General features: G+C 47.3%; 2 protein-coding genes across 3 annotated transcripts in view; one reads left to right on the forward strand and one right to left on the reverse strand.

Annotated features, from left to right (window-relative positions):
* The window catches only part of enah (ENAH actin regulator), an 80591-nt gene extending 68631 nt beyond the window's left edge, over window positions 1–11960 (reverse strand). The window contains exon 1 of one of the 2 annotated variants that reach the window (XM_015975507.3): window positions 11819–11960. In XM_015975507.3, coding sequence (XP_015830993.3) covers window positions 11819–11823 — 5 coding nt within the window. In that variant the 5' untranslated portion in view covers window positions 11824–11960. Of the gene's footprint in view, window positions 1–7084; window positions 7867–11818 lie in introns of those variants that run through there. The other variant, XM_015975506.3, reaches the window with a different exon arrangement.
* Window positions 11961–20648: 8688 nt separating this feature from the next.
* Window positions 20649–23686, forward strand: srp9 (signal recognition particle 9). The gene is made up of 3 exons (XM_015975539.2): window positions 20649–20850; window positions 20958–21026; window positions 23271–23686. Exons 1-3 carry the CDS (start codon window positions 20779–20781, stop codon window positions 23388–23390), a joined length of 261 nt encoding a protein of 86 aa, XP_015831025.1. The 5' UTR covers window positions 20649–20778; the 3' UTR covers window positions 23391–23686.
* The last annotated feature ends 111 nt before the right edge of the window (window positions 23687–23797 follow it).

A 23797-nucleotide genomic window follows, 5' to 3' on the forward strand; every position in this document is an offset into this window, starting at 1 on the left:
TTTACAGCATTTTTTCACACCTGCCTAAAACCTTTCCTCAGTACTGTAATACCCTCAAAAGTAGCGATGTTCCGATCACGTTCCTTTGCTCCTAATCCCATTCCAAGCCATTTGACTGTAATGGACAATATGACCAACGTTCTGTTATCTAGTGGTGCTTTTATGAGAAAAGACGTTCAGGGGTCCCACCTTAATTTTAGACTGATTGATCAAGGCGGGATCTCTAATAAACACACCTGAAACCAATTCTTACTTCTAGTTCATTAGAGTGACACATCTTTATGTTTTGATGGTATGATGTCGTGGGTCCACCACCATCGACACGGCACCGTGACACACTGACCACGCGTTTTCTTTCATATTGTTTGATGGGCCTCTGCTCTTCCTCCTCTATCTGCTTCCTCTTCAGCACATCCTGAGCTCCTTCAAAGGAATCTCCTACCATCTTTATGCAGATGACATCCAACTGTACATCTCCTTTAAGCCCCATGAGATGTCTAAGCTGCAGCTGTTACACACCTGCTTAGACTCTATCAGAACCTGGATGGTGGGAGCTTTCTTCAGCTGAATGAAGGTAAGACTGAGATCCTCATCTGTGCCCCAGACAAGCTGGTTCCCAAAGTCAGAGACTCTCTTGGTCAGCTTGCTTCTCACACCAAACCTTCCGTCAGGAGTCTTGGCGTGACCTTTGACCCAGCTCTCACCCTGGATTGTCATGTCAGTTCCCTTTCTCCCTTTTTTAAAGTAACGTTTCCAACGCTGCACATAACTGATGTGAATATTCCAGCGATTGTAATGAAACAGCGTTACTAAAAGGGGAAACACTTTACTTTTAAAATCTGTACAAATGCACGATTTTTATAAAGCAAAGAGCAAGATAACACGGGAGGGATGAAACAAAAATGGGGTTCACCTGTTTCGTCTGCGTGGTTTCAGTTATTTTTTGTGTTCCAGGTCGACCGATTAATTGGGCCGATATTTTGCCTTTTTTCACGATCGGCATCGGCCGATCAGCCTTTTTAGTAGAGCCGATTTAAAGTCAGGCACCTCCGATTAGGGCAAAAATGATAATCACGATTATTGTAACTGAAATTGAGATCTCTGTTATTTAAGACTTTTTCAATGAATACTGATTTTATTTGTTTTTATTCAGGCATAAAACTGCTCAGGGCACAATCAGGACAAAAATAAATAGGAAAAAGAAAGAAGCAAGAAAATCACTAAAATAATTCCTGATTCCTAGAATAAAAAGGCCAAAATACTTGCTCATAGTTTATGACCCAAAGGGCTGAGGTTTAACTCATGTAAGCCTAACCAGTACAGACCCAAATACCAACAGCTTGCAAATTCTGACAGCAAGAATTACACAGCGGCATTTATAACATAAATAAAAACATAAGCATATATGTTTAGTGATGTTCACAAAATGTTGCGTAACATTTGTTTGGTCCTGTCAAGGTGCTGTAGGAGAGTATTTTTCATTACTTTAGTCCTATTAACAGATCTATTAACTGAATGTCCTGAAAGCATTCACACACACACACACATTCTTGTCCTCCCACACACACACACACACACACACACACTCTCTCACACATGATCCCACTCCCATTCCTTTCTTATCTTTTTGTATAAATAAACTCTGACCAGATGTTCGGGGCATTTGCCCTGTGCACTTGCCACAAATCACGATTTGGTCGTATGTCTGCCTCATTGTCTCCTTTTCTCTCTCTAGCTGCAGGAAATGTGTTTAGTGATAAAATAGATTGATCAAATCTCTAAAAACAGGCAACGTGTCCTCAGAGAGATTAGTTATTTACCAGCGTGAGGAGCTTACTTCTATCTATTTCTACCTTATTGATAAACTATTTATTTACAGGTCTCATCAGTTAATGTAATAATTGTCCCAGCCACAGCTGCAACCCCCAACCCGGTGTGCGTCACTCCCTCCGGTTAATCCAAGAGGGCGCCGGCTCTGAGAGCCGTTTCCTTTGCAACCAACACATCACTACATCATTCCCTTTCCTAGTGCCCTTAAGGACGGTCCGGAGCGCAGGCGGAGTGTTTTTATAACCTGCAGGAAATGTCAACGACAGCTATCTAGAAAGTAGCTAAGGGTTACCAGAGATGCTTCTGGGGTGTTCGCTAGGTACTTTTAGGATTTAAAAAGTCAAGAAGGGGGTCTGAGAAGCTGTTGGAAATAGAGACAAAATCGCTAAATTGGCAACACTGTGGGAGGAGCGCTTGATATGGAACTAGGGGCAGCGCAAGAGGGAGGAGCAAATAATCGGCTCCTTTTGTTTCTATAATCGTTCAAAGCCCCGATCCAAAACACTGGCAGTATTAACCTCTGAGTAAAAGCTAGGGCTTCTCTTTGGTGTTGCAAACCTTACAGCTGCGTATTTAGTGTGAATTAAAAGCAAAACATGAAATAAAACTTAGAAGAGTGAAAGAAAAAAACGAGCCGTAAGAACCGCCGGTAACTGGCAGCATGATGCTAATGCTAGGCTAGCTTGTTGTCAGCTTTAGAGACAGTCTTAAACTCTCAGCTGCTTTTAGCTTCACGTGTTAGCTCCAGTTTTATAAATCACATTATTTTCTTGTGTGGAAGTGAATTTCACTCTCTGTGTTAGAGAGGAGAGTCCTGCGGCGTCTGCACCCCCACCCCCGGTCATGTTTTGTGATCAGAACTTTTCCTCCAGGTGGCGGTAGCTGAAGAACGTCACACGCTTCTCCAGTTCTTACGTGGATGACACGGTGAACAGAAACACAGGAAAAGATCTGTGTATAAATGCAGCTCTTGTTTTGCTGTTTAGCGTGTCATCTGTGGTCTGAAACAGCAGACGTGTTCTGACTAAAGACTAGTTTTAATCAGTGCGTAAAATCTTTTTTCCCGTGTCCTGTCTGGCTGTGAAGCAAACAGAATTAATGTCTGAATGCTGGTGACAAGCCTTACCCCCAAATTCCACTACCTCCGCTCCACCCCCGCCTTCCGCAGCCGCTCGCTTCCGAACTCAATTTTTACTGGTGCGCGCTCTACAACGGCTCCGCTCCGGTGCGGAGACCTGAGGTGGGCAAACAAGCATGCGCGGGATTTTCAAGATCTTGCGATACAGTCCGAGCAATAAACGCGGAAGTTAGATCCAAACACCCGTTGTGTGGGAGAAGCATCGAAATGAGCTGTTTAATCTGCCCATCATTTGTGTTGAGAGATCAGCAGTGTTTGGATCAACAAAGTGTGACTACTTTGATAGTAGAAACTGTATTTATGGCTTATTTTTGTGCATTTAAAGTTCAGCTGCCATTGATAGTTGTTAAAAGTTGTTAAACCTGTGCATATGAAACAAAAAACGCTTTTTGTTTATCAATTTATTGTGAAAAACGGAAGTTGTGCTTGCTCCTTTTCCTGTTGGGCGGTTGTGATTTCTGTCCATTGACTGCGGAGGTGCTCCGGCGTCCGGCGAAAATAGGATCGATTCTATTTTTGCCGGACGGTGGAACAGAGGGCGACGCACTGCGCCGCACTGCCGGAGCACGGCCGCAGTAGTGGAATTGCTCTGATTGACTACAACGGGACCGATTTTGCTCCGGAGTTCGTGCCGGAGCGGAGCGGAGGTAGTGGAATTTGGGGGTAACAGATTTACTCTCAGGTGGAGCATCAAAGCGTCTGCTTTTAATGTCACGCCTGATACTTAAAACTTTATTGTTGTTGTTTTTGAATGCTTTGTAATTCCGACCAGACACAGAGAAAGAGGTGAAAGAGAAAGGAAGAGACAAAAGGATGGTGAGGGGGTTCCACAAAAATAAACAATCAATGATGAACAAGAGTCTGCTTCTAGACCTGCGGAAAAGGGACACACAGCAATACATCAGGAGCAAGCTATCACTGCATTAACCTGATGAGGAAATATAAAAACATTGTTCTACTGAACAATCACAGTGCATTAAGTGCCAACCACAGCCGACATGTGTTGAACGTGCCCAAGCCCATACTTATGAGAGCACCATGTGAGCACCTGTGTGTGTACACGCGCTTGTTTATGTAAGGTTTCTCTATAGGAGCGTCCATTAGAGAGTGAGGGACCACAGATCCGCCCCCCAAAGATGTGTAGGAGACGGGGGGAGCTCCAAGTCCCAGAGATCCAGGAGCTGCCCCAGAACACAGGAACCCCAAGGAGACTGTAACCTGAAAAGCCCCTGCCCCCCTCGAGAGGCACAGAGGATCGCCTCGGGGGGCCACAACCAGCAGCCGGCAGAGTCCCGGGAGATATCAGCGGCAAGCCCAGAGGCCCGCCCGCAGCCTCCCACCCCCAAGCTGGCCGAGCCCGGAACCCAGCAACTCGGGACCCAGGGGCGACCACCCCCCGCCGGGGACCCAACAGAGCCCAGGAACTCAGATCCCACCAGGCAGTCACCGGGATTAATCAGGCAGACGCTAAAAATCTTAAACCCCCTGACCCGGGAGATGCAAACACTCAGGCAGACCAAGGCACCACACTCCACACACCAAGTGTGACGGGGGAGAGGAGGCGAAGATGTATAGCAGCAAAAGCAATCCCAGGAGAGGGGACGAGTCAAAGGCCCCGCCTGACATATACAGTCATACACAAACAGTCACACACTCCCTCCCTCATGCTCACACATACACATACAACCAAAGACATACAAAAATGCACACCAGTCACCCACTCATGCTCCCCATACACACCCTATTCACTCTGGTCCCGGTACTGCTGCACATGGGGTACAACCATTACCGGTTCCCAGAGTTTGCCCCTCTCTGCTGGGGTGCTGATGAGCAGGCTCCCCCGCCCAGCGCCGAGCAGTGACCCACCACCCAGACCCCAGCCGGACGGCCGGATCTCCCTCCTAGCCTCCAGCCCTGGGAAGCCAAGCGACAACAGAGGTGTGCTAAGACCCCTAGTCTCCCTCTGCCTGCTCCAATAGTGTTGGTGCGTGTTGATGAGGTGTATTCCATGGTTGTGGTGAGCGGGCAGTGCGGGCATCGTCTGGCCTATGCCAGCTGATGCCACCATCCCACCCCTCTTCCCCCCAGAGCCCTCTGTGTCTAAGTGCAGTTTAAAATTGGAAGTGGGCACCGGCACTTGAGATGAGGCTGAAAGATCCCCCTGCCAAATGCTGTTGAATGTGCTCACTCCCAAGGCCCTAAGTGTGTGTTTGCGTGGAATGTCATTGGTGGAAGTGTTTAATGTGCAAATAAAATTGGGGGGCAGGTTGCCACAGGAATGTGGAAATAGGGTCCATACCCGCACCCCCTGATTTGTCCACCCCCCAAGGTCCTATGTGCATGTTTGTGTGATGATGTGAGGGAGCAGGAGGAGAAAAATATGCGGGGATGGGGAGGAATGGCTGGTTGGCCTAAACCCTCCAGGGAGCCAGCTCCCCTACTGGCCCCGATAGGCACCTCTGTTGCCAAAATGCCACCCAGGGCATGGAGACCCCAGCCCATCTTGCCAGGGCCCAAAGCAGCAGCATTGCAGAGCCTCACAGAGTCTGATGGCACCAAACCAGCCCCACCCCAGCAGAATATCTAGCCCCATCCCTGCATTTGCACAACTTCCAGAATATATAAGACATAGGACATCCAGGTAAGGTTGGGTCCTCCCCCTCCTGGACATCCCCCTCCCCCGTGATGGGACAGCAGAGGAGCCAAGGTCTACCTGAGCCCGAGCCAGGCACTGCCGCATGTTCCCACCTTCTTCCTGGCAGCATACATGTCAGGACCCGACACCCAAGGCCCCGCCCAGATCCCCACATGGGGCCGGCCACCCCCACACCCCGAGCCCCCAGGCCCCCAGCCAGACCAGTATGTAAAGTCTAACATCAGCAGTCAGTAGCACTAGTGAATAGTGAGGGTTATTAATAGATGAGTGTGTCTCTAATATTTCTCATATAGACTGTAATGTGCCGAGTTCTCCTCTGCTCTTTCTGCTAGACTCATCTGAAGATGGATGCTCTACACAAACACCAACAGCTGTTTCTCCTGTTTAGCTTCTGTCTGACGGCTCAACTAGAGTCACATCCAGCATGGCAGCAAGTCATGGAGCCAAACCACGGACAGGAGGTGTGATATCGGCAGGAGGCTGGTGAGCTGGGAGCTGAAGAAGGTAAAAACACAACCTGAAGGTTCCCCATCTCCAGGCTAACACACAAGCTGCTGCTGAATCAAGAGCACTGAGGTTAGGTAATACTGAAGGTGTTTCACATGAAGATGTTATGAAATAGTCCGTTAAAGACTGGATGAACTTAAGATGTTGCTATTATGTATTTTTATACATGATAACATCAGTTATTTTCTGTAGCACGTGTCTTTCTATTGTAAAGGTGCATTTATTTATACTTACATGTAAATGTGTACACCCCTATAAACCCTCTGCTTAATAAATGCTCTGAAGCCTGTTTTGTATGTTTAATACTTGGTCGGTTTATTGTTTTTTTTATTAATCTTGTTAAGTGTGTGATTTTAACACTGAGCAGTGACTAAATGAAGATTCAACAGTTGGTTAAATTCAGTGTTAAAAACAGATTAGGTTCAGAAATCTTGTGCATCCACAGTTATTAGTGATAATTAACAATCTGATAAAGCGCCAAACATCGAGATATCGGCAGTACTTATCGGCCTTTGGCTGACCACGACCGCCTCATATCGGTATCGGCAATAGAAAAACCAACATCGGTGGACCGCTAGTTCCGGCTGAAAACTGAAAATACACTTTTGGGTCATTTTTGGCAGAAAATCTTTGGTGGCCGAATTTTCAGTGCATCGCTATTAAATATAAACCGTGACTAAATAAACAATAGCTGTTGCATCATCAGTAATGCTGACCTCCTTTGGAAGGGTTTATGTGCATTTATATATTATAGGTATATATTATAGGTATTAATCTATGACATATTGGTTATGACACAATAAACGTAGAAAATATATATTGATTTGTTGGTCAAATAAGGTGAAATAAGCTTTGAATTAAAGTTTAATCCAACGGTTAAGTTAATGGTTAAAAATCTCCTGAGCCAGTTACCATGGTACATTGAGCATTAATCCAAAAAAAAACCAACTTACGAGTCATAGGTCATCTTGGCATTGATAACAGGTGAATCGGGCACCTCCACCACCAGAATCCAGGCCTGGTCTGAAGTGATTGTTGAGCTTCTCAGCCAACTGACTGATGGAGCAGCTGCCTGGCCAAATGCAAGACTGGCTGACTGCACAGCCCGACTGTGCACCCAGATTTAGGTAGACAGTGACGGTACAGAGGCTCCTGACCAACCACGAGCCTCCAGTCCCCCGCTACAGCCCGGAGCCGGAGCTAAAAATGTAACAGCTGGTTTGGCTCACGTAGAGGCGAACGGTCTCCCAAAAAAGACCCGGGAATCTGAAGACCCTGAGCGTTGGGGGATTTTAGAGTCAAACAAAAACACCGATTCTGATTCTGCAGGTCTGGGGACATCCGCTGTCGCAGACTGACATTTAGCTGTGAGCTACTCCAACTGATGATTTTAAAAAGTTTCCCAGACAAATACTAGTTGTGGAACTTAAAACACAGCGGACACACCGATCTTTAGTTCTGAAGCCCTCAACCAGTCAGCCGCCACTGTTAACGGTTTCAAGTCTTGTGAGCTGGCTCTTGGGAAGCGCTTCGCTGGCAGAAGATGACTGAACGTAGCAGAAACACCTTCGTTTTAGTCACATTTATGGATATAATGGGAGAGGCCCATGGTCCAGTTAAAAAGGCAGGGTCCAGCTCCCGCCTGCCCAGAACAGAACCGAAATGGGGAACGGGACTACCAGAGGGAAGATGAGCCAGCCCAGGCCCTCAACAAACATGAGATCAGTGATGGTGGGGCAGCACCGGTAGTCACTGTGGAGGCCGTGAAAGACAGGCTGACTGAGCTGTTGCCATGGCAACAGCAACACTGTGGAGCACACCTGACTGAGGCTCTCTGAGTTTAGAAGGAACTACAGTAAGCTGACAGAACCGTGTTTATAAAGGATGCCTAGCTTAACTTGGAGTTCGACACGTTTCTCTGAAAAACCAAAATTCATTCACAAAAACTGGAATCTTAAAAGCAGTGGCCCCCCTCTTTGTGGCCCCTGAACCCGCCCCCCATTCCATAGCAGGGTTTCCCCCAGCGCTTTATAAGCTTGCCCACCTGCCAGGCTAAGCGTCATGCCCCGCCCCCCCTCCCCGACCCTGCCGTGTCCGCTGACATGAACGGCACAACAAAACTAGAGCCCTCCATCAGCTGATTCTGGTGAGAAACAGCAGCGGGACGTGTGCACCCCCCCACCCCCACCCCCCCAGCTGGCACAGAGGAGCGCCGCGGGACGGAGCGCCCGTGAAGACACGTGCAGAAGACCGGCAGGACAGAGTCTCATCCAAAGCAGAACCGGAAATTCTCCACAGTTCACTGTCCCTTGTTTGTTGTAGAGCAGCTGAGTACACCCCGTGGAGTTGTTTTATTAGAAAGAACCAGAAAATTATGGGAATGTGGCATCGGAGACTTTATATCACTCCTGCATGTAAAAAAGTGGATATTTTTACTATAACATGGATTATTACTACCTTAAACCGGTAGAGGTAAGACTGAGTGAATGCTTTCAACTTCATGACATTAGCTTTGTTTGTGTTTTATGCTGAATTTGCATTGGCAAGCACACTGTTGTTACCATTTTGCCGTTACCGGTCTGTCGTGATGCATAACAATCTTGACTTGGCATTCCCAAGTGGGGAAATGAGAATAGCACATTTAAAATCAGCCCAGTCATCACAATGCAAATTTCAGAATTATTAGAATAATGAGCAATGAGGCTATTTTTACTGAATTCATACTGTGAATACTTTTCTAATCCGTGTTTCTCCTGAAAACATTCCAACACTGGGATCTCCTGCTCCGTGTACAGGGCAGTACGTTAACAGTTTTAGCTTATAGCACTGGTGCCACGAAGGTCGTAGGTTTTGTAGCACAGAACAAAAGGTTGTAGCGCCAGCATAGAAAACTTGCTACAATCTCCAAAAACCAAAAGTAGTTCTTACAATGACTTAAACACCAGTGCATACAATTAAAAACCAGTAACAACCACCAAAGCAGATTCCTGGTAGCGTGAGTCTCACTCACGTACTTTACAATTAAGCTGATTCTGAAAAATCTTCAGACATTCTTGTCAGAGCAATTATGAAAAGAGCATTTAATTCGTGTAGATTTGTTCATTACAGAGGTCCGTCCTCAACGATGGTGCATACCAAAGGACAACGATTTGGTTATTCGTCCACTGTAAGGTCAGAGGTCATCTCGTGGAAGTGTCCACGCTGTTCCCCCTGCACTAGTCTCCAAACACACTGCTCTTCGACCTTCTTGCCAAGAAGGGAATTAACCCGTCTCCTGAATTTCTTTATCTTAGCTGAACAGGGATGGGTACCGAATTCGGTACTTTTTAAGGTACCGACCGAATTCCACAGTACCGACTGAGCACCGATTCACGTCGTTTCAAACGGTGCCTTGTTTCGGTACCCGTCCTTCATAACGAGAACTTGCCAAGACAGCTGTACATGCGCAAGAGCGTTATGTCGGTCACTGCGAACGAGTTGTAAACAGAGCAGCATGGTAGAAAGAACGCACGCTAACGCTTGGGTCCACTTCACTAAATGTTTATGTTTATGTGCTTAGCAGACGCTTTTACCCAAAGCGACTTACAATTTTATTTATTTTTATTTTTTTAACCTATAGGGCATGTTGTGATCTCTGGGGGAAACCGGAGTACCCGGACAAAACCCACGCATGCATGGGGAGAACACGCAACTCCACGCAGAAAGGCCGCAGCCGAGTTTCGAACCTGCGACCTTCGTGTTGCGAGGCAACAGTGCTAACCACTGCGCCACCATGCACCATAAATGTGATGGGTAACTGGGTGATGATGAAACCAGCGACAACGATCTAAGTGAGACATCCTCATCTTAATCTGCTCCGGTAGGTAAATAAAATGTTTAAGATAACGTTAGCTTGATATGTTAGCTTCCGTTCCGCTAATGGTGCGTTCGCTTTCTCCTCGGAACTCCGAATTTCCGACTAGAAGAACATGAACGCGCTCTAGAGTTTGGCTTCACTTTACTAAATGCGACGGGTGATTGGGTGAAGATGAAACCAGCGACAACAATCTAAGTGTGAGGCATCATCGTTTTAATCTGCTCCAGCAGCTAAATAAACTGTTTAAGATAACGTTAGCTTGATATGTTAGCTTCCATTGCCACCGTTGTTATCAGCTAATGGTGCGTTCGCTTTCACCTCGGAAATTCTAACTTCCCAGTAGGAAAAATCAAATGAAAAAAGACGGCAAAAGGAATGAAGATACGCAGTAAATTTAGTTCACAGTAAAGATGTTTGCTTCAGTTTAATTATCAGCTTATAAAACTACAAGGACGATGTTAAAATACAAACAGTTGTATGTTATTTATCGTGATATTTATCAAATATGGTTATATATTGAGAAAAATATATATCTAATTATAAAAGAGAATTAAAATATTAAACACTCAAAAGTATCAAAAATTGGTACCGTTAAGTACCGGTAACGATTCCTAGGTACCGGGAATTAGTACCGAATCGATTCAAATGTCAAAGGTACCCATCCCTAGTTGTATTAACTAAAAGCAGTAACTAATAGTAACTAGATGTAGTAACTAATAGTAACTAGTTGTAGTAACTAATAGTAACTAGTAGTAGTAACTAATAGTAACTAGTTGTTGTAACTAATAGTAATTAGATGTAGTAACTAATAGTAACTAGTTGTATTAACTAATGGTAACTAGTAGTAGTAACTAGTTGTTGTAACTAATAGTAATTAGATGTAGTAACTAGTAACTAGTTGTAGTAACTAATAGTAACTAGTTGTTGTAACTAATAGTAACTAGTTGTTGTAACTAATAGTAACTAGTTGTTGTAACTAATACTAACTAGTTGTTGTAACTAATAGTAATGTGATGTAGTAACTAATAGTAACTAGTTGTATTAACTAATAGCAGTAACTAATAGTAACTAGATGTAGTAACTAATAGTAACTAGTTGTAGTAACTAATGGTAAGTAGTAGTAGTAACTAATAGTAACTAGTTGTTGTAACTAATAGCAATTAGATGTAGTAACTAGTTGCAGTAACTAATAGTTTGTGGAAACACTTGTGAGCAGGGTGACTGCTCTTACCTCTGGGTAGAAAGTGGTTTACATTTAGAAGAAAATCTGAGGTCACTACAAACCTGCTGATCAACAGATCCAACTGTGCAGCAATAGCTGGAAGTCCTTTACGAGCCACTCCCCACCTCCTCTGCCTCCTCTTGTCTAGCAGGCCAAGATCAAAAGTTTTCACTAGCACTGTAGCAGTAACTGGTGATGACCAGTAGTGAGGAGGACCGCAGAGCAGAAGATCGGCTCTTTATCTGGACCAGACTCAGCTTTCTGGGGGGACAGGACCAGGGACGTGTCCCCCAGAGTCCTTCTTCCCTGACACGTGTTTGCTGTGTGGAACCAGAACTGGGATGAAACCCAATCCCTCAATGCAGCACGAGCTGGGCTCATCCATGGGACAAACTGCTGACATCGAGCCTCCAGACGGAACCGCCACCTGACACCGGTTCCGGTCTCGACGGGGAAACTCATATCATACACCAGCTCCGTTAGATGGAAACCAGCCGCTAGAAATATTAGATGAGATTCAGCAAACTGCAAGTCCCAAGACCGTTACCCGTCCGGTTCGGGCCGGACCCACCGAACCACCACCCCACTGGAGCAACAAGAGGTCCTTACCTCATGGTGAAGGCTCGTGAGGCCGGACTCCACTCGGTACCGAGGGGGAGTTGTGTAGTTTTGCCCAAGTTCTGGGTTCAGGTCTGAGGAGACCAGAAATATGGGCGGTGTTCCAGAACAAAAGCGGGGCTCGGTCCAGTCCTACATGTTCCGGAGCATCGTGGCTCCGCTGGTTTTGACTCAACGACAAAGTGGGACTCGGCACAGTCTGCTTGGTTCCGACGGTTCTGACGCAGGCGGGTCGGCGGCGCCGTGGCTTCAGCCCTTGCTGCGTTCAAGGATCACCTGTGAGCGTCCTCACGTGCAACCAATCCGGGAGCAGAGCCCTGAACACAGCACCGAGCCCGCTGTCCCGCCGCCGGTGTGCTACTGAAAAGTGACGCTTTCCCAAAAAATGTGTCGGGGGCAGCATCGGCGCATGCGCAGTCAGTCAGCTGTTCTTAGGAGTCTAACACACACACACACACACACACACACACACACACACACACACACACACACACACACACACACACACACACACACACACACAGCTCAAAAAGATAAAAGGAAGAGAAAAATAAGACATCTTAGACCTGAATGAATTAAATATTCTAATTAAATCATTTACATATGCGCTGACAACAGAATCACACAACTGAAATCCAGTTTCTCAACCCATGCAGGTCTGGATTTGGAGTCACACTCAAAATGAAAGTTGGGAAAAGGCTCATCCAGCCATAGACGTAATTTTGGGGGGGACAGGGGGGACATGTCCCCCCCCCTCCCACTTTTTCCAAAGTCAAGCTTTGACCCCTGCACTTTTTACCATCCAAAAACAATATTACGCTATATTAAATTGAGACTAGTTGAGCCCTAGGACCAAGCAGAAAACAACTCTTTGTGTTGAAGCCTGTTTCCCATTAGAGCATACTGTAAAGATCCCCCCCCCCCTCCCACTCCCCACTCTGTGTCCCCCCACTTCTAAAGTGAAAATGACGTCCATGCATCCAGCTTTGATGTTAGTCAGGCTCAGGAGCGTGTGTGTCCTCCACATGCTTGAATGAGCTCCCAACAACACCTAGCATGCTCCTGATGAGGTGGCGCTTTATCTGCAGCATCAGTCAGCTTCTGGTGGACTGAGCCCTTAAAGCGCGCGACCGCAGACTCCACAGTGCAATCAGAGACTTTGAATGGAGAGATACGATAGACAAAATAAATGAGCTACAAAATAAAGACGATGACACTGAGGGTGTTTTAGATGAGCGAGAGCAGTACTCAAGACAAAACTGCCTAGTCGTCTACGGTGTTCCTGAAAATGATCATGAAAACACAAACGTTTTGGATATTATCAAAAATAATCTCATGGACGTAATTTTGGGGGGGTATAGGGGGGAGATGTCCCCCCCCCACTTTTTCCAAAGTCAAGTTTTGACCCCTGCACCTTTTACCATCCAAAAACAATATTACACCTGTTTCCCATTAGAACATATTGTAAAGATACCCCCCCCCCCCGTGTCCCCCCCACTTCTAAAGTGAAAATTACGTCCTTGATCTCAACATCAATGTGAGGCCTGGGGACATGGACAGGAGCTACCGCCTTGGGCCAAAATCCAACGAGAGGTTCACTGTAGCACCAGGGCCATGGTTTATAAAGCAAAACAAGGCTCAAGGGGGCAACACCAGTGATGTGTCGTTTAGAGCGTCTAACTGCAAAGCGGGCAAAAATGATACGAAAGAGACATAAAGACAAGTGGACTGCCAGCTGGACTCAGAATGGGAACTCACTAAACCTAGATGGCCGTGTCTTGTTTTATGCAACTAGAAACAGAACGGGTAGAAACGGTGGAGGTGTCTGTACACGCCGGTATACACGACTCTGTAATAGCTCGGGATGACTTACATCCTTTTCAGGGTTTTAACGGGTTTTTCATTACTTTCTTTCTCCCAAATCTGCTTATCCTCTGAGATGTGCTGTTTGTTTATATGGTTTGTTTACACTTGTGAGGTCATCAACATGTGCAACCCAGAATGCAACGAGTAACCACGTGTGATCCCAAGCCCTGCTAAAGCCTCCGCCACCCTCGCTTCCACATTTAAACTACTAGAAGCAGTGACTTGTTTAGACCGCTGTTTCCCGACCCTGGTGCTCAGGGACCACTGCCCTACATGTTTTCCATGTCTGCTTCGGCGCACCTAATTTACATCAGCTCCTCAGGAGGACATCAAGTGCTGCAGATGCCGGTTAATCACTTTAATTTATTTTAAAAGAGCAATCAGTCTCGCTCAGATGCGTGCCAGACGTGCGCTGGAGACACCGGAAAGGTGGTCCTCCTTGGACCCGAGTGGAGTCCCACCACAGCCTAGTCTAGGAGGCGATGTCGTTGGCGGCGGTGGATCCGATCTGGTATAGGTCAAGCGGGACCGGCCGCTGTCACATCCAAGTACCAGCACACTGGGCGATGCCGGGAGCTCGTGTCCTCTACTCATGGGAGCCGGGAACTAATCATAAAAATCCAGAGAAGCAAAACAGCAGAGTCTTAGACGTTGGTTTGCCCACCTGAGCCGGCGAAACACTGGTACGTCCCAGAGCTGATTGGTCAGACGCCAGCCACCAAGTCTGCGCAGAGTTCCAAGCCCTGCCACCTCCACGACCGGCTCGACAACCCGGAAGTAAATGCCAAGTTTAGTGAGAGGCAGTCACCCGAGGGAACCAACCCCTGCCCTTATATTGCTGATGGTGGTCGGAGGGACCGGTGACGCCAGTGCTCGGCAGCCTCGCCTCTGTCAGTGCGCCCCAGGGCAGCTGTGGCTACATCGTAGCTCATCACCATCAGTGTGTGAATGAGTGTGTGAATGGATGAATGATACACTTTAGTGTAAAGCGCTTTGGAGTCCTTACTCTGAGAGGCGCTATACAAGTGCGGGTCATTATCATTTATAACAGGGCACCCTCAACAGGTGATTGGTTAAGCAGCATCCCCCAGCTTCAGACAATCACCCTGCTACACACTCATTTATTTAAGTAAAGTGTGTGGCAGCAGAGACACACAGGAGCTTCAGGCTCGGAAACGGCACTTTTCCACTCTCGGTTGGTGGCTTTGGGCTGGAGGGGTGTCTGGAGTGTCGGCCGACGGCCTGTACAGGTCCGGTACCTCGGTGTTCCGATTGAATTTATTTATTTATGTTTCATTCTTTATTTCATTCAAAGAAAAAAAACGTTACAAAAAACAAGATCAGAATAAAATCAATAAACATACTTTTCGGTGGGGCATGGGTCGGAAGTCGAGTGGCGGTGAAGGTGCCCTTACACAGGTGGAGAGTAGGGGAAGTGCTAAGAGTGACCGTGGATCCATGTTGCGCCGGATAGGAGGTTTTTTAAGGGGTTAGACGATCCACGTGAGGGTGGATTCCACTCATTCGGAGTCGGTTCAGGTGGACAATGGGGTGCCGCAAGGCAGTGTCATCAGCCCTGTTCTGTTTAATGTCTTGGTTAGTGGGACGTTCGTCTCCTTGGGTGGTGGATTTGGTAGGCCTCTGCCGATGATGGCACTTTCTGGAAGTGTGGTCGGAACCTTCGTTTTGTTTTTCACAAGGTCAAGGAGGGGTTGGATGGAGTGGTGGCCTGGGCTCAGAGATGGGGCTTTCAGTTGTCCTCGTCGAATACCAAATTTATGGTTTTTGGTTTTAAGAGGACTGTGCCTTGTGAGGGTTTGATGTTAGGTGCTGGAGGGGGTGTCATGCTATAGGTACTTAGGCCTGTGGTTGGAAGACAAGCACAGATGGGGGAAACGTACACTTTTTGATAGCCAGGTGTGGTCGTGTGCTGAATATCTTACGTTGTCTGGCCGGTAGTGATTGGGGGGCTTCCAGGGACACCTTGCTGCAGGTTTACAGGGGTGTGATTAGATCGTCCTTGGACTATGGCTGTCTAATGTATGGATCTGCGGCACCTACTACCCTGAAGCTGCTCGATGTGCTGCAGGCAGCTGCCTTGTGGGTGTGAAGTGGGGCGTTTCGGTCTACCCCTGCGGCCGCCCTCCTCGTTGAGGTGGGTGAAATGCCATTGGAGATCCGTCGCATTAAACTGGGGATACGCTCTCTGATGAAGGTCAAGGGTATGGTTGCGGATAGCCCGTGTTCTGAGCTGTTGGTCGGTCACTGGGAGTTTGAAAAGGGGGGAGGGTGTGTAGGAAAGGCCACCAGGTGGCACACTTGCGGGCTCACGCTCTGAAGCTTGGTTTATGCTTGACGCATTCACTTTCCGCGCGGTGATGCGGCTCGCGGATGGAACGCGCTTCACAACTCGCAGCGTTTATGGTTCGTCCGTCTCGTCTCTGCGGTGAGCCAATATTCTCCCAAAGTGAACGGGGCAGCATGGAGCTCTACGGCATGCATCCAACACTACACCATAGTAGAAGTAGAAATTACTGTTTACAACATGGCATTCCAGCATTTTTAACAGCGTCCTCGTCTTTTCCGACAGTGTGAGCTGTTTCTCTCCAAGAATTATTAACAACATGTTGATCACGGTGATCTCTGAGAGCTGAATCATACAAATGTCTGTATTTACCAACCTCTGCCGTACTAGTTCTTGCCGGTCCGCCATGTTTTTCCGCGTCCGTCGTCCGCGTGGTTAGAAAATTTCCGAGGTGCGCGTTGCGGAAATTCTGGGCCGTGCGGAGACGCGGTGGAGGGGCGTGGTTGTTAAAATGACGCAACTTTTCCGCACGGAGCCGTGCGGACCTCGCGGACGCATCAAGTATAAATCAACCTTCACTCTCTCAGAGCTGAGATGATGACAGATCAGACGACAGTGCAGAGGAGACCACTGAGCAGAGCAGGTGGAGAAGCACATGAGACAGCAGAGTGGAGGAGAGCTTTTTACTCAGCTAGTTCCCAGTTTAAGTCAACTTTGTGTGCGTGAATGACTACTAAGTAAGTAATCATTTGTTTACTGGACCTGCTTACATAATGTGTTAGGAATACGTTTGTTTGCCTCGTGGTGTTTTGGAATGTTCTCATGTCATAGTTATGCTTGATAGTTCTGTCATGAATCTGCACTGCCTCATTGTACGAGAGTGTAGGTCCCTGTTGCCTATTTTATGCATGTGTGTCGGTTGCAGAGTTGGATGTGAGGTGGTTTATAGCTGTAAAAGTGGGTAATTTGGCTTAGAATCTCAGAATATTTGAGTGTTGGTAAATCCCGGAAATGGCCACTAGATGTCGTCCTTGTGACATGTCTGCCCTGGCAGTTTACCCAGAGGGTTTTTAGCTGGTGTGGCCATGTGGACTGGGTTGTCCCGACCAGACCAAGGTGATCTGGACCTGCTGATTATTATTTTATTTTCTGCTTAGAGGGTTTTTCTCCTACTATGTTGTTGTGTTAGTTTGAACAAATGGGGCAGAATATAGTTTATGTTAATCTGTTCTTCCTGTATTATTCTTTCCTTTAGACCACACTCACCTAGCAACATCCCTGTTAACTCTGGGTAATTCTTAATGAGTTGCATACTCATTGCTCAGCCCTGCATCAATGTTCTGCGTGCCCCTATGCATTGCTGTTGCTACTGCTTTTCACCTGAGAATAAAGAGGCCAAGGTGAAATGAAGCCTGAACCTGTGTTCTTACCGACACCCCAGGAAGACACCTTTAACTCCCTCCCTGATACAGTCCATCTACCTACTAACAGCCAGTCTAACAGGGTGGCTAGGGGTGGATTTCCTGAACGGCTGAGGAATCAGACGGTGGGGCGGGGCTTCCTCAACTGGTCGGTTCGCTTCCATTTGGTGTGGCCTGAGGTTTCGCTCTGGCTACTGCCACTGGGTGGCAGGGGGGCGGGGCCTTTTATGGATTTTATGAGGGTGGAGTGGGGTTCATTCTTGCACCTCTATACTGACGGCTCCAAGAATCCTGAGAGTGGTAGAGTGGCAGTGGGGTTGGGTGTCCCTCTTTTGGGGTTTGGTTTGGGTCGTTGCATAACAGACTATTGTTCTGTATTTGCAGCAGAGTTGGTTGCGATACTGTGGGCCTTGCAGTGGGTGGCGGAACATCGGCTGACGAAATCTGATTTGCTCTGACTCTGCTGCTGCTCTTGAGGCGTTGGTCTGGGCCTGACTTACTGGTTAGGATCAGGTTGATGTTGCACAAAGTAGTTGCTTTGAGGTGTGGCGTTTGTGTTGTGTGGGTTCCTGCTCATGTGGGGGTGGAGGGTAATGAGAGGGCCCACACTTTGGCTAAGGGAGCGCTGTCGAGGTGTGTGGTGGATGTGGAGGTGGGGTTGGGAGCGTGTGAGTGTCGCTCGGCAGTGGGTCGGATGGCGTTTGACCTGTGGCAGACCTAGTGGGATGTTGGGGTTACTGGGAGGGCTTTTTATGATCTGCAGCGTCGCGTGGGGGTTTCTGGGGTTGGCCATCCTAGCGGGAAGAGAGACTCTGTGGTGTTGACGAGGCTGAGGTTGGGCCATAGCTGTCTGCGGAGAGGTCTCCTGATAGTGGCGAAGCACCCTGATGGTTTGTGCCAATGTGGGGTGCCGGAAACAGTAAAACGTGTTTTGCTGGAATGTCCCAATTGCTCTGTCGAGAGGAGGGCCCTGTTAGGGTTTTTGGGTTCTGTGGGGGGTGGAGGTTTTAGTTTGCGAAACTTGTTGAGGGTGGAGGATGGGTGGTGTGTGGGCGTGCTGATGGCTTTCTTGGGTCAGGTTGGTGTATAATGTGAGGGTGTGAACGCCGTTGGGTAAACCGTAGGTTGTTGTGGCAGCAATAAGCCGAATAGGCGTCTAGTCTGCCTTAGAACTACTGAAGAAGAAGAAGAAGAAGAAGAAGAAGAAGAAGAAGACAGACACTGTTTCTGGGGTGGACGTGGTGGTTTCCGAGTCGAGGTCTGGTTGTGTGATTATGGGTGTGGTGTACAGCATTTCCAACGAGGTCTCTGAGTCTGAGGTGTTTGGTTCCCTGAGTGGGGCGGTGGTGGTGGCTGTTTGGCTTCTGGGGTTTAATGCACATGGGTCCACTCCACTGCTGATTACTTTCGAAGGGGTGGAGCTTCCTGCTCGTGTCCAATTGGGCTTCCTAAGTTTCGCTGCGAGGGCGTACGAGGAACCTCCTCTGAGGTGTTTTAGGTGTCAGGGATATGGTCATGTGGCCGGTGCCTGTGTGGTGGGGTGCGTTGTCGGAGGTGCGGGGGTGACCATGACTGCAAGAGTTGCGATTTACTGCTCTGACGTTGTAATTGTGGTGGGGACCATCAAGCGGCTTATAGGGGCTGTGTGGCGTACAGGGTGGCGGTGGAGGTGGGGAAGGTTCAGGCTGAGCATAAGGTGTCATATGCTGAGGCAGTGTGTCGTGGGGGTGCGGAATAGTGGTGCATCCGGGCCTTGTAATGTGCCTTTGTCAACTGGTGGTGGGGATGTGGGGGCGGGTGTGGTAGTTGTGAAGGATAAAAGGAAGTTTTTGGCGTTTCTGGTTGAGGCCTTGTGGAGGGTGAAGTATGGAGCGTCCAACAAGTCCGATGTAGCTCGTGAGGTGACAGCAGTGGCGGGGGTTTTCTGACGTGTCCCCCGAGGAGGTTTGGGGTGCAACGTGTTTGCGGGATGTTGGGGGTTCTTGGTCTGCTGAGGATTGTGGGACGCCCTTGGTGGTGGGTGTAGATGGTGGGGCTGGGAGTGTGAGTATGGGGTGAACCTCCATGTGGGGTTGTGTGTTTTCACTGGGGTGTGAACGGGTGGTGGGTTTTTGTTGGTGGTGGTTGTGTGGGAACACGGGGTGGGATGGTACTCGTGCCTGTTGTGTGCAGTGGGTTGTGCTGGCTCAGTGTGTTGGCTGGTGTGGCAGCAATACGCTTTATAGGTGTCTAGCCTGCCTAATTTCAAAGAAGAAGAAGAGACACACGGGTGTTTAAAAGGGCAACATGGAGGTCCCTGAGGATCAGGGTTGGGAAACACTGGTTTAGACTGTACAGTTACCCACTGTATATACGTATTTGTCTTGCTTTTATCAACTATTTTCAGCTTGAATAAATTGAAGAGTTCCTTTGTGAGCAGCGGAAACACTTCCTTTATTTGGTTCAACATAAAATCACCCATGCTGCTTTAATGTAAGTGGATACAAACCAACATTTCATCAAAGTCTGAAATCTCTAAGCTCCTCTGTATACCACTAGCTAGAAAACTGGCTGCTCCTTTTGAAACCTAAAAACATTTAAAAAGAAAACAAAAATGTGTCACCACAGAATATCCCACTGATTGTTCCTACATCAGGTATAGACAACAGAGTAGCTTATGAGAACAACTCTGAGGCCTGGCTGAAGTGGCTGAGTCTTAATTTCCACTAATGATGGTGATGCATCCTTTTCAGCAGTTTTAGTAACTTTGTGGTTGGATGGTCCTCACTTGGAGAAGCCCTCTGTAACGTGTAGAGAAGTGCGTCGTCGGCAATTAAACGCAAGTTGGCACTCCTGTAATAAATAAATAAATAATAATAATAATAATAATAATAATAATAATAATAACAATAATAATAGAGACCATTTGGTCAGTGAAGAAAAGTTCGTACAGCTGTTTTAAACCTTTGACAGTTTCAAAAAAAGAAAAAGAAACTTTTCCGGCATACGACACGTTCATTCAAAATAAAAGTCGTCTGACTCTAACGAGAATGTTCAGAAACGTTAAACTGAGATTAATGTTGTAAGGACTTGTGCATCAGACGGAGACAGACAACTATTAATTTAATCGTGATGCAAGATAAAAGTGTCAGTAAAGTGGCGATGATCGATTAATTTAAAATGACTTGACTTGAAGTGGCTTATTTTTGGTGTACTTTTACTTTGAAAAAAGGTTGATCGACGGGTTTCCGTATCCTCTTATCTGAAATCTGATAGGCTGCTGCGGCTTTGCTGCTGATGTGGGTTTTTTAAGTTAGCTTGTCGCTTCTCCGTTGCTTTAACCCCACATTCTGATCTAACTCTGTACGTTTGGGGAAATAATGCCTTACTATCAGGTCTGGGAGGAGTTCGCTCGCGCGGCAGAAAAACTCTACCTGGCAGATCCGATGAAGGTGAGTTCGTGTGTTTTAGCACACGGAGCTAGCTTGTTAGCCACATGATGGTGTTGGTTCTGAGCGTCATGCCAGAATTCCTGAACGCGTTTTTGTTGTTTTTGCAGGTCAGAGTGGTCCTGAAGTATCGACACTGCGACGGTAACCTGTGCATCAAAGTCACCGACAACGCTGTGGTGAGACAAACGAAGGAAACAGAACGATGTTCTGCTGTTTGTGTCAGGTTTACCCCAGCGTCCACCTTGTGTTGATTTAAAGTTCAGCAGACGAAGTAAAGCGACTCCACTCCTAGAGATGCAGCGCTTCAATAAGGGTGACAGGAGGAAAACGTCGGTTAAGTGTTGTAACCCCATATTCTAGTTTAGCCCTTTAAAGCGACGCCTATTGGATAATCCCTTCCTTATCCAATCACTGAAGAGCTTTCATGTACGCCAGCCCGCCTATGGTGGGTCCCATCCTGATCCTATAAAAGGTCAGTGACCACAAAACGTAAAGCCTGACTCATGCTTAAGCAAATGCACATTTGCGCCCCCTGCTGCTGCGTCGTATCCATCGACATATATATACTGGACAATTCATTTCCATAGGCTCCAATAACATGTTTTTGAGGCTAAATGGGAGGTGGCCACCACCGCCATCTTGACCGTGTCACTTGTTCAGTCAAGCCCCGACAATTCCACAAAAGGGAAGAGAGGAGGAGCTGAGGGTGGGGCTGTAAGGCTGGGATCAACTGACGACACCCGGTCGAACTAGCTACAAGCTAACCTGAAGCTAACCCAAAGCTAACGCGGAGGTGGGAGCTAAGCTAACGGAGGTAGCAACCTAGCTACAACCGGAGTTAACTGTGCACAACACCAGAGCTTCTGAGTCAGAGATACGCCGGGCTGACCGCTGGGGAGAACCGGGTGGAACACAGAGGTCTCCGAGAGCTCCACAAGCCGATAGTGGGAACCCAGCTCCACCAACATGTTATATTTCAACCCATTTTCTAAAGTGCAGCATTATGTTAAATGCACTGGGTTTTACCCTATTACATTTAAATTTCATGGTTAAACAGTACATGTTAAAATCTAAGCTCAGCTCGGCAGTGACCTAAAATACATAAATATAATTTTACTTACCGAAAAAAATGAAGTGGAGACTCCTTGGACGCTCTATTAGTGCAATTAATGCCACAGCAAGTCATTTTGTCCAACAATTGCACAAATAATATCCAAACAAGAATACACAAACACAGAGACTCAAAATCCCGGAGCAGTTTCCAGGCCAGACCGAGGCTCTACTGAGGCCTTTCCCCGGAGCTAGCTCTGTGGTCACGTGGGTCTGATGCTCATTAATTATACAGAATTTTAGGCTTTTAATACACTTAAACAGAAGAGTGAGAAAAACATTCACCCCCCTCAGAGTTGTCATGAGTGTAAACTAGATCATTTAAACCAAAAACATGTTCTGGTACCAGGCTGTAAACATGTTTATTTCTGCTGTGAAATTGGTATTTTTAACATGGGAGTCAATGAGGATTTGCTCGCTTCTGACACCAGCCCCTAGTGGATGAGGGTGGAACTGTAATTTTTGGTACCTCCGGGTTTGACTCCATTTTTGAGCCACATGGTGGGGGCTTGGTCGTATCTCCTCTAATCATACTGGCCCGACCCTGTTGCAAAGAAATTCTCCGCCAAAACAACAGATTTTGTCTTTGGCTTTCTTTATGTTTTTGAGGGGCCAATGGCGGCGCTGTTGACGACAGCGACATGCTGACTAATCGCAAGCTTGCGTTCTCTGTCTCGTTGGATGGATGTTTAGGGAAGTGGGCTCGACTCCGTCTGTCCTTGTGAGCCTGCTGGTAAACCCCTGCGTGGACGGACAGTGGCGTTGCGTGTGTCTGCGGCGAGAGATGCACACGATGTTTTGCTTTCAGACTCCTCCATCAGCTGAGGATTGTTGCAAAGCAATTCCCCTCCAGGACAGCAGAGGGCGTACCACTATTCTGAGGTATCCTGCCACCATTAGTCACATTTCCGGTCCATGATGGTGTACTTACTGTTGTGTTTACATTGTTATATTTCAGAGATTTTGTCCCTCAGTCCTCTCCACCTGTTCATACAGTCGGGGCCTCTAAACTCGCGGTTCTTGTCTTCTCCGTCTACAAATAAAACACCCGTTGCATATTTTTGTACTCCTTCAGTCGCGGGCGAATAAACGCGCATATTTTTTTCCGCGATGCGTTTTTCAATCTTATCCGTGTCTGCCACTAAATATCTTTAATTTTTGAAGCCACAATGACTGTGCTGTTGATGAAGTGACAGCGTCCTCCTGACCAATCACAAGCTTGCGTTCTTTGTCTCTTTCAACAGACACTCTAGGCTCTAGGGCATGTTGATGATCTTTCACCATCGGTGACGGTTTGTTTCTGTTTTCAGTGTTTGCAGTACAAAACAGACCAGGCTCAGGACGTGAAGAAGATCGAGAAGCTGCATGGGAAACTGATGAGACTTATGGTGTCCAAGGAGACGCACAGCGGTGCCATGGAGACTGACTGAGAGGCTCTGGAGCTCCTGGACTGAGCTCAGTGGGCACGGTGCATTTCAGAAGCACCAGGATGAGGTGGGATGGTGGTGGTACCGAGGAGGACACGTGGGGACATATGTCCGTCTACACCGATGGAAGACGTGTCTTCATTACTGTTTGTTTTCTTCCCTATTTTAAAAAAATTGCAACGCTAACTGATTTTCTGTTCTGAAGGGTGTTGAGGAGCCCCCCCACACACACACATCCACACTCAGCCACTGAGAATGAGGAGAATATGTGGAATAAAAGTTTATTTTCTCTGGTACAACAGACCCGATTCTTGTGTTCACCGGGGCGAGTTAAGCTTGCTTTACGCTTGATGCGTCCGCGAGGTTCGCACGGCTCAGCGCGGCAAAATTACTTAATTTTAACAACCACG

This window comes from Nothobranchius furzeri, chromosome 2 (genome assembly GCF_043380555.1).
Source record: "Nothobranchius furzeri strain GRZ-AD chromosome 2, NfurGRZ-RIMD1, whole genome shotgun sequence".
NCBI classification, from domain to species: Eukaryota; Metazoa; Chordata; class Actinopteri; order Cyprinodontiformes; family Nothobranchiidae; genus Nothobranchius; species Nothobranchius furzeri.

Bases quoted from the DNA above. Each gene is read 5' to 3' on its own strand.
- srp9 (XM_015975539.2), top strand. From the start codon at position 20,779: ATGCCTTACTATCAGGTCTGGGAGGAGTTCGCTCGCGCGGCAGAAAAA. The intron at 20,851-20,957 runs GTGAGTTCGTGT...TTGTTTTTGCAG, and splicing joins ACCTGGCAGATCCGATGAAG to GTCAGAGTGGTCCTGAAGTA. The intron at 21,027-23,270 runs GTGAGACAAACG...TTCTGTTTTCAG, and splicing joins AAGTCACCGACAACGCTGTG to TGTTTGCAGTACAAAACAGA.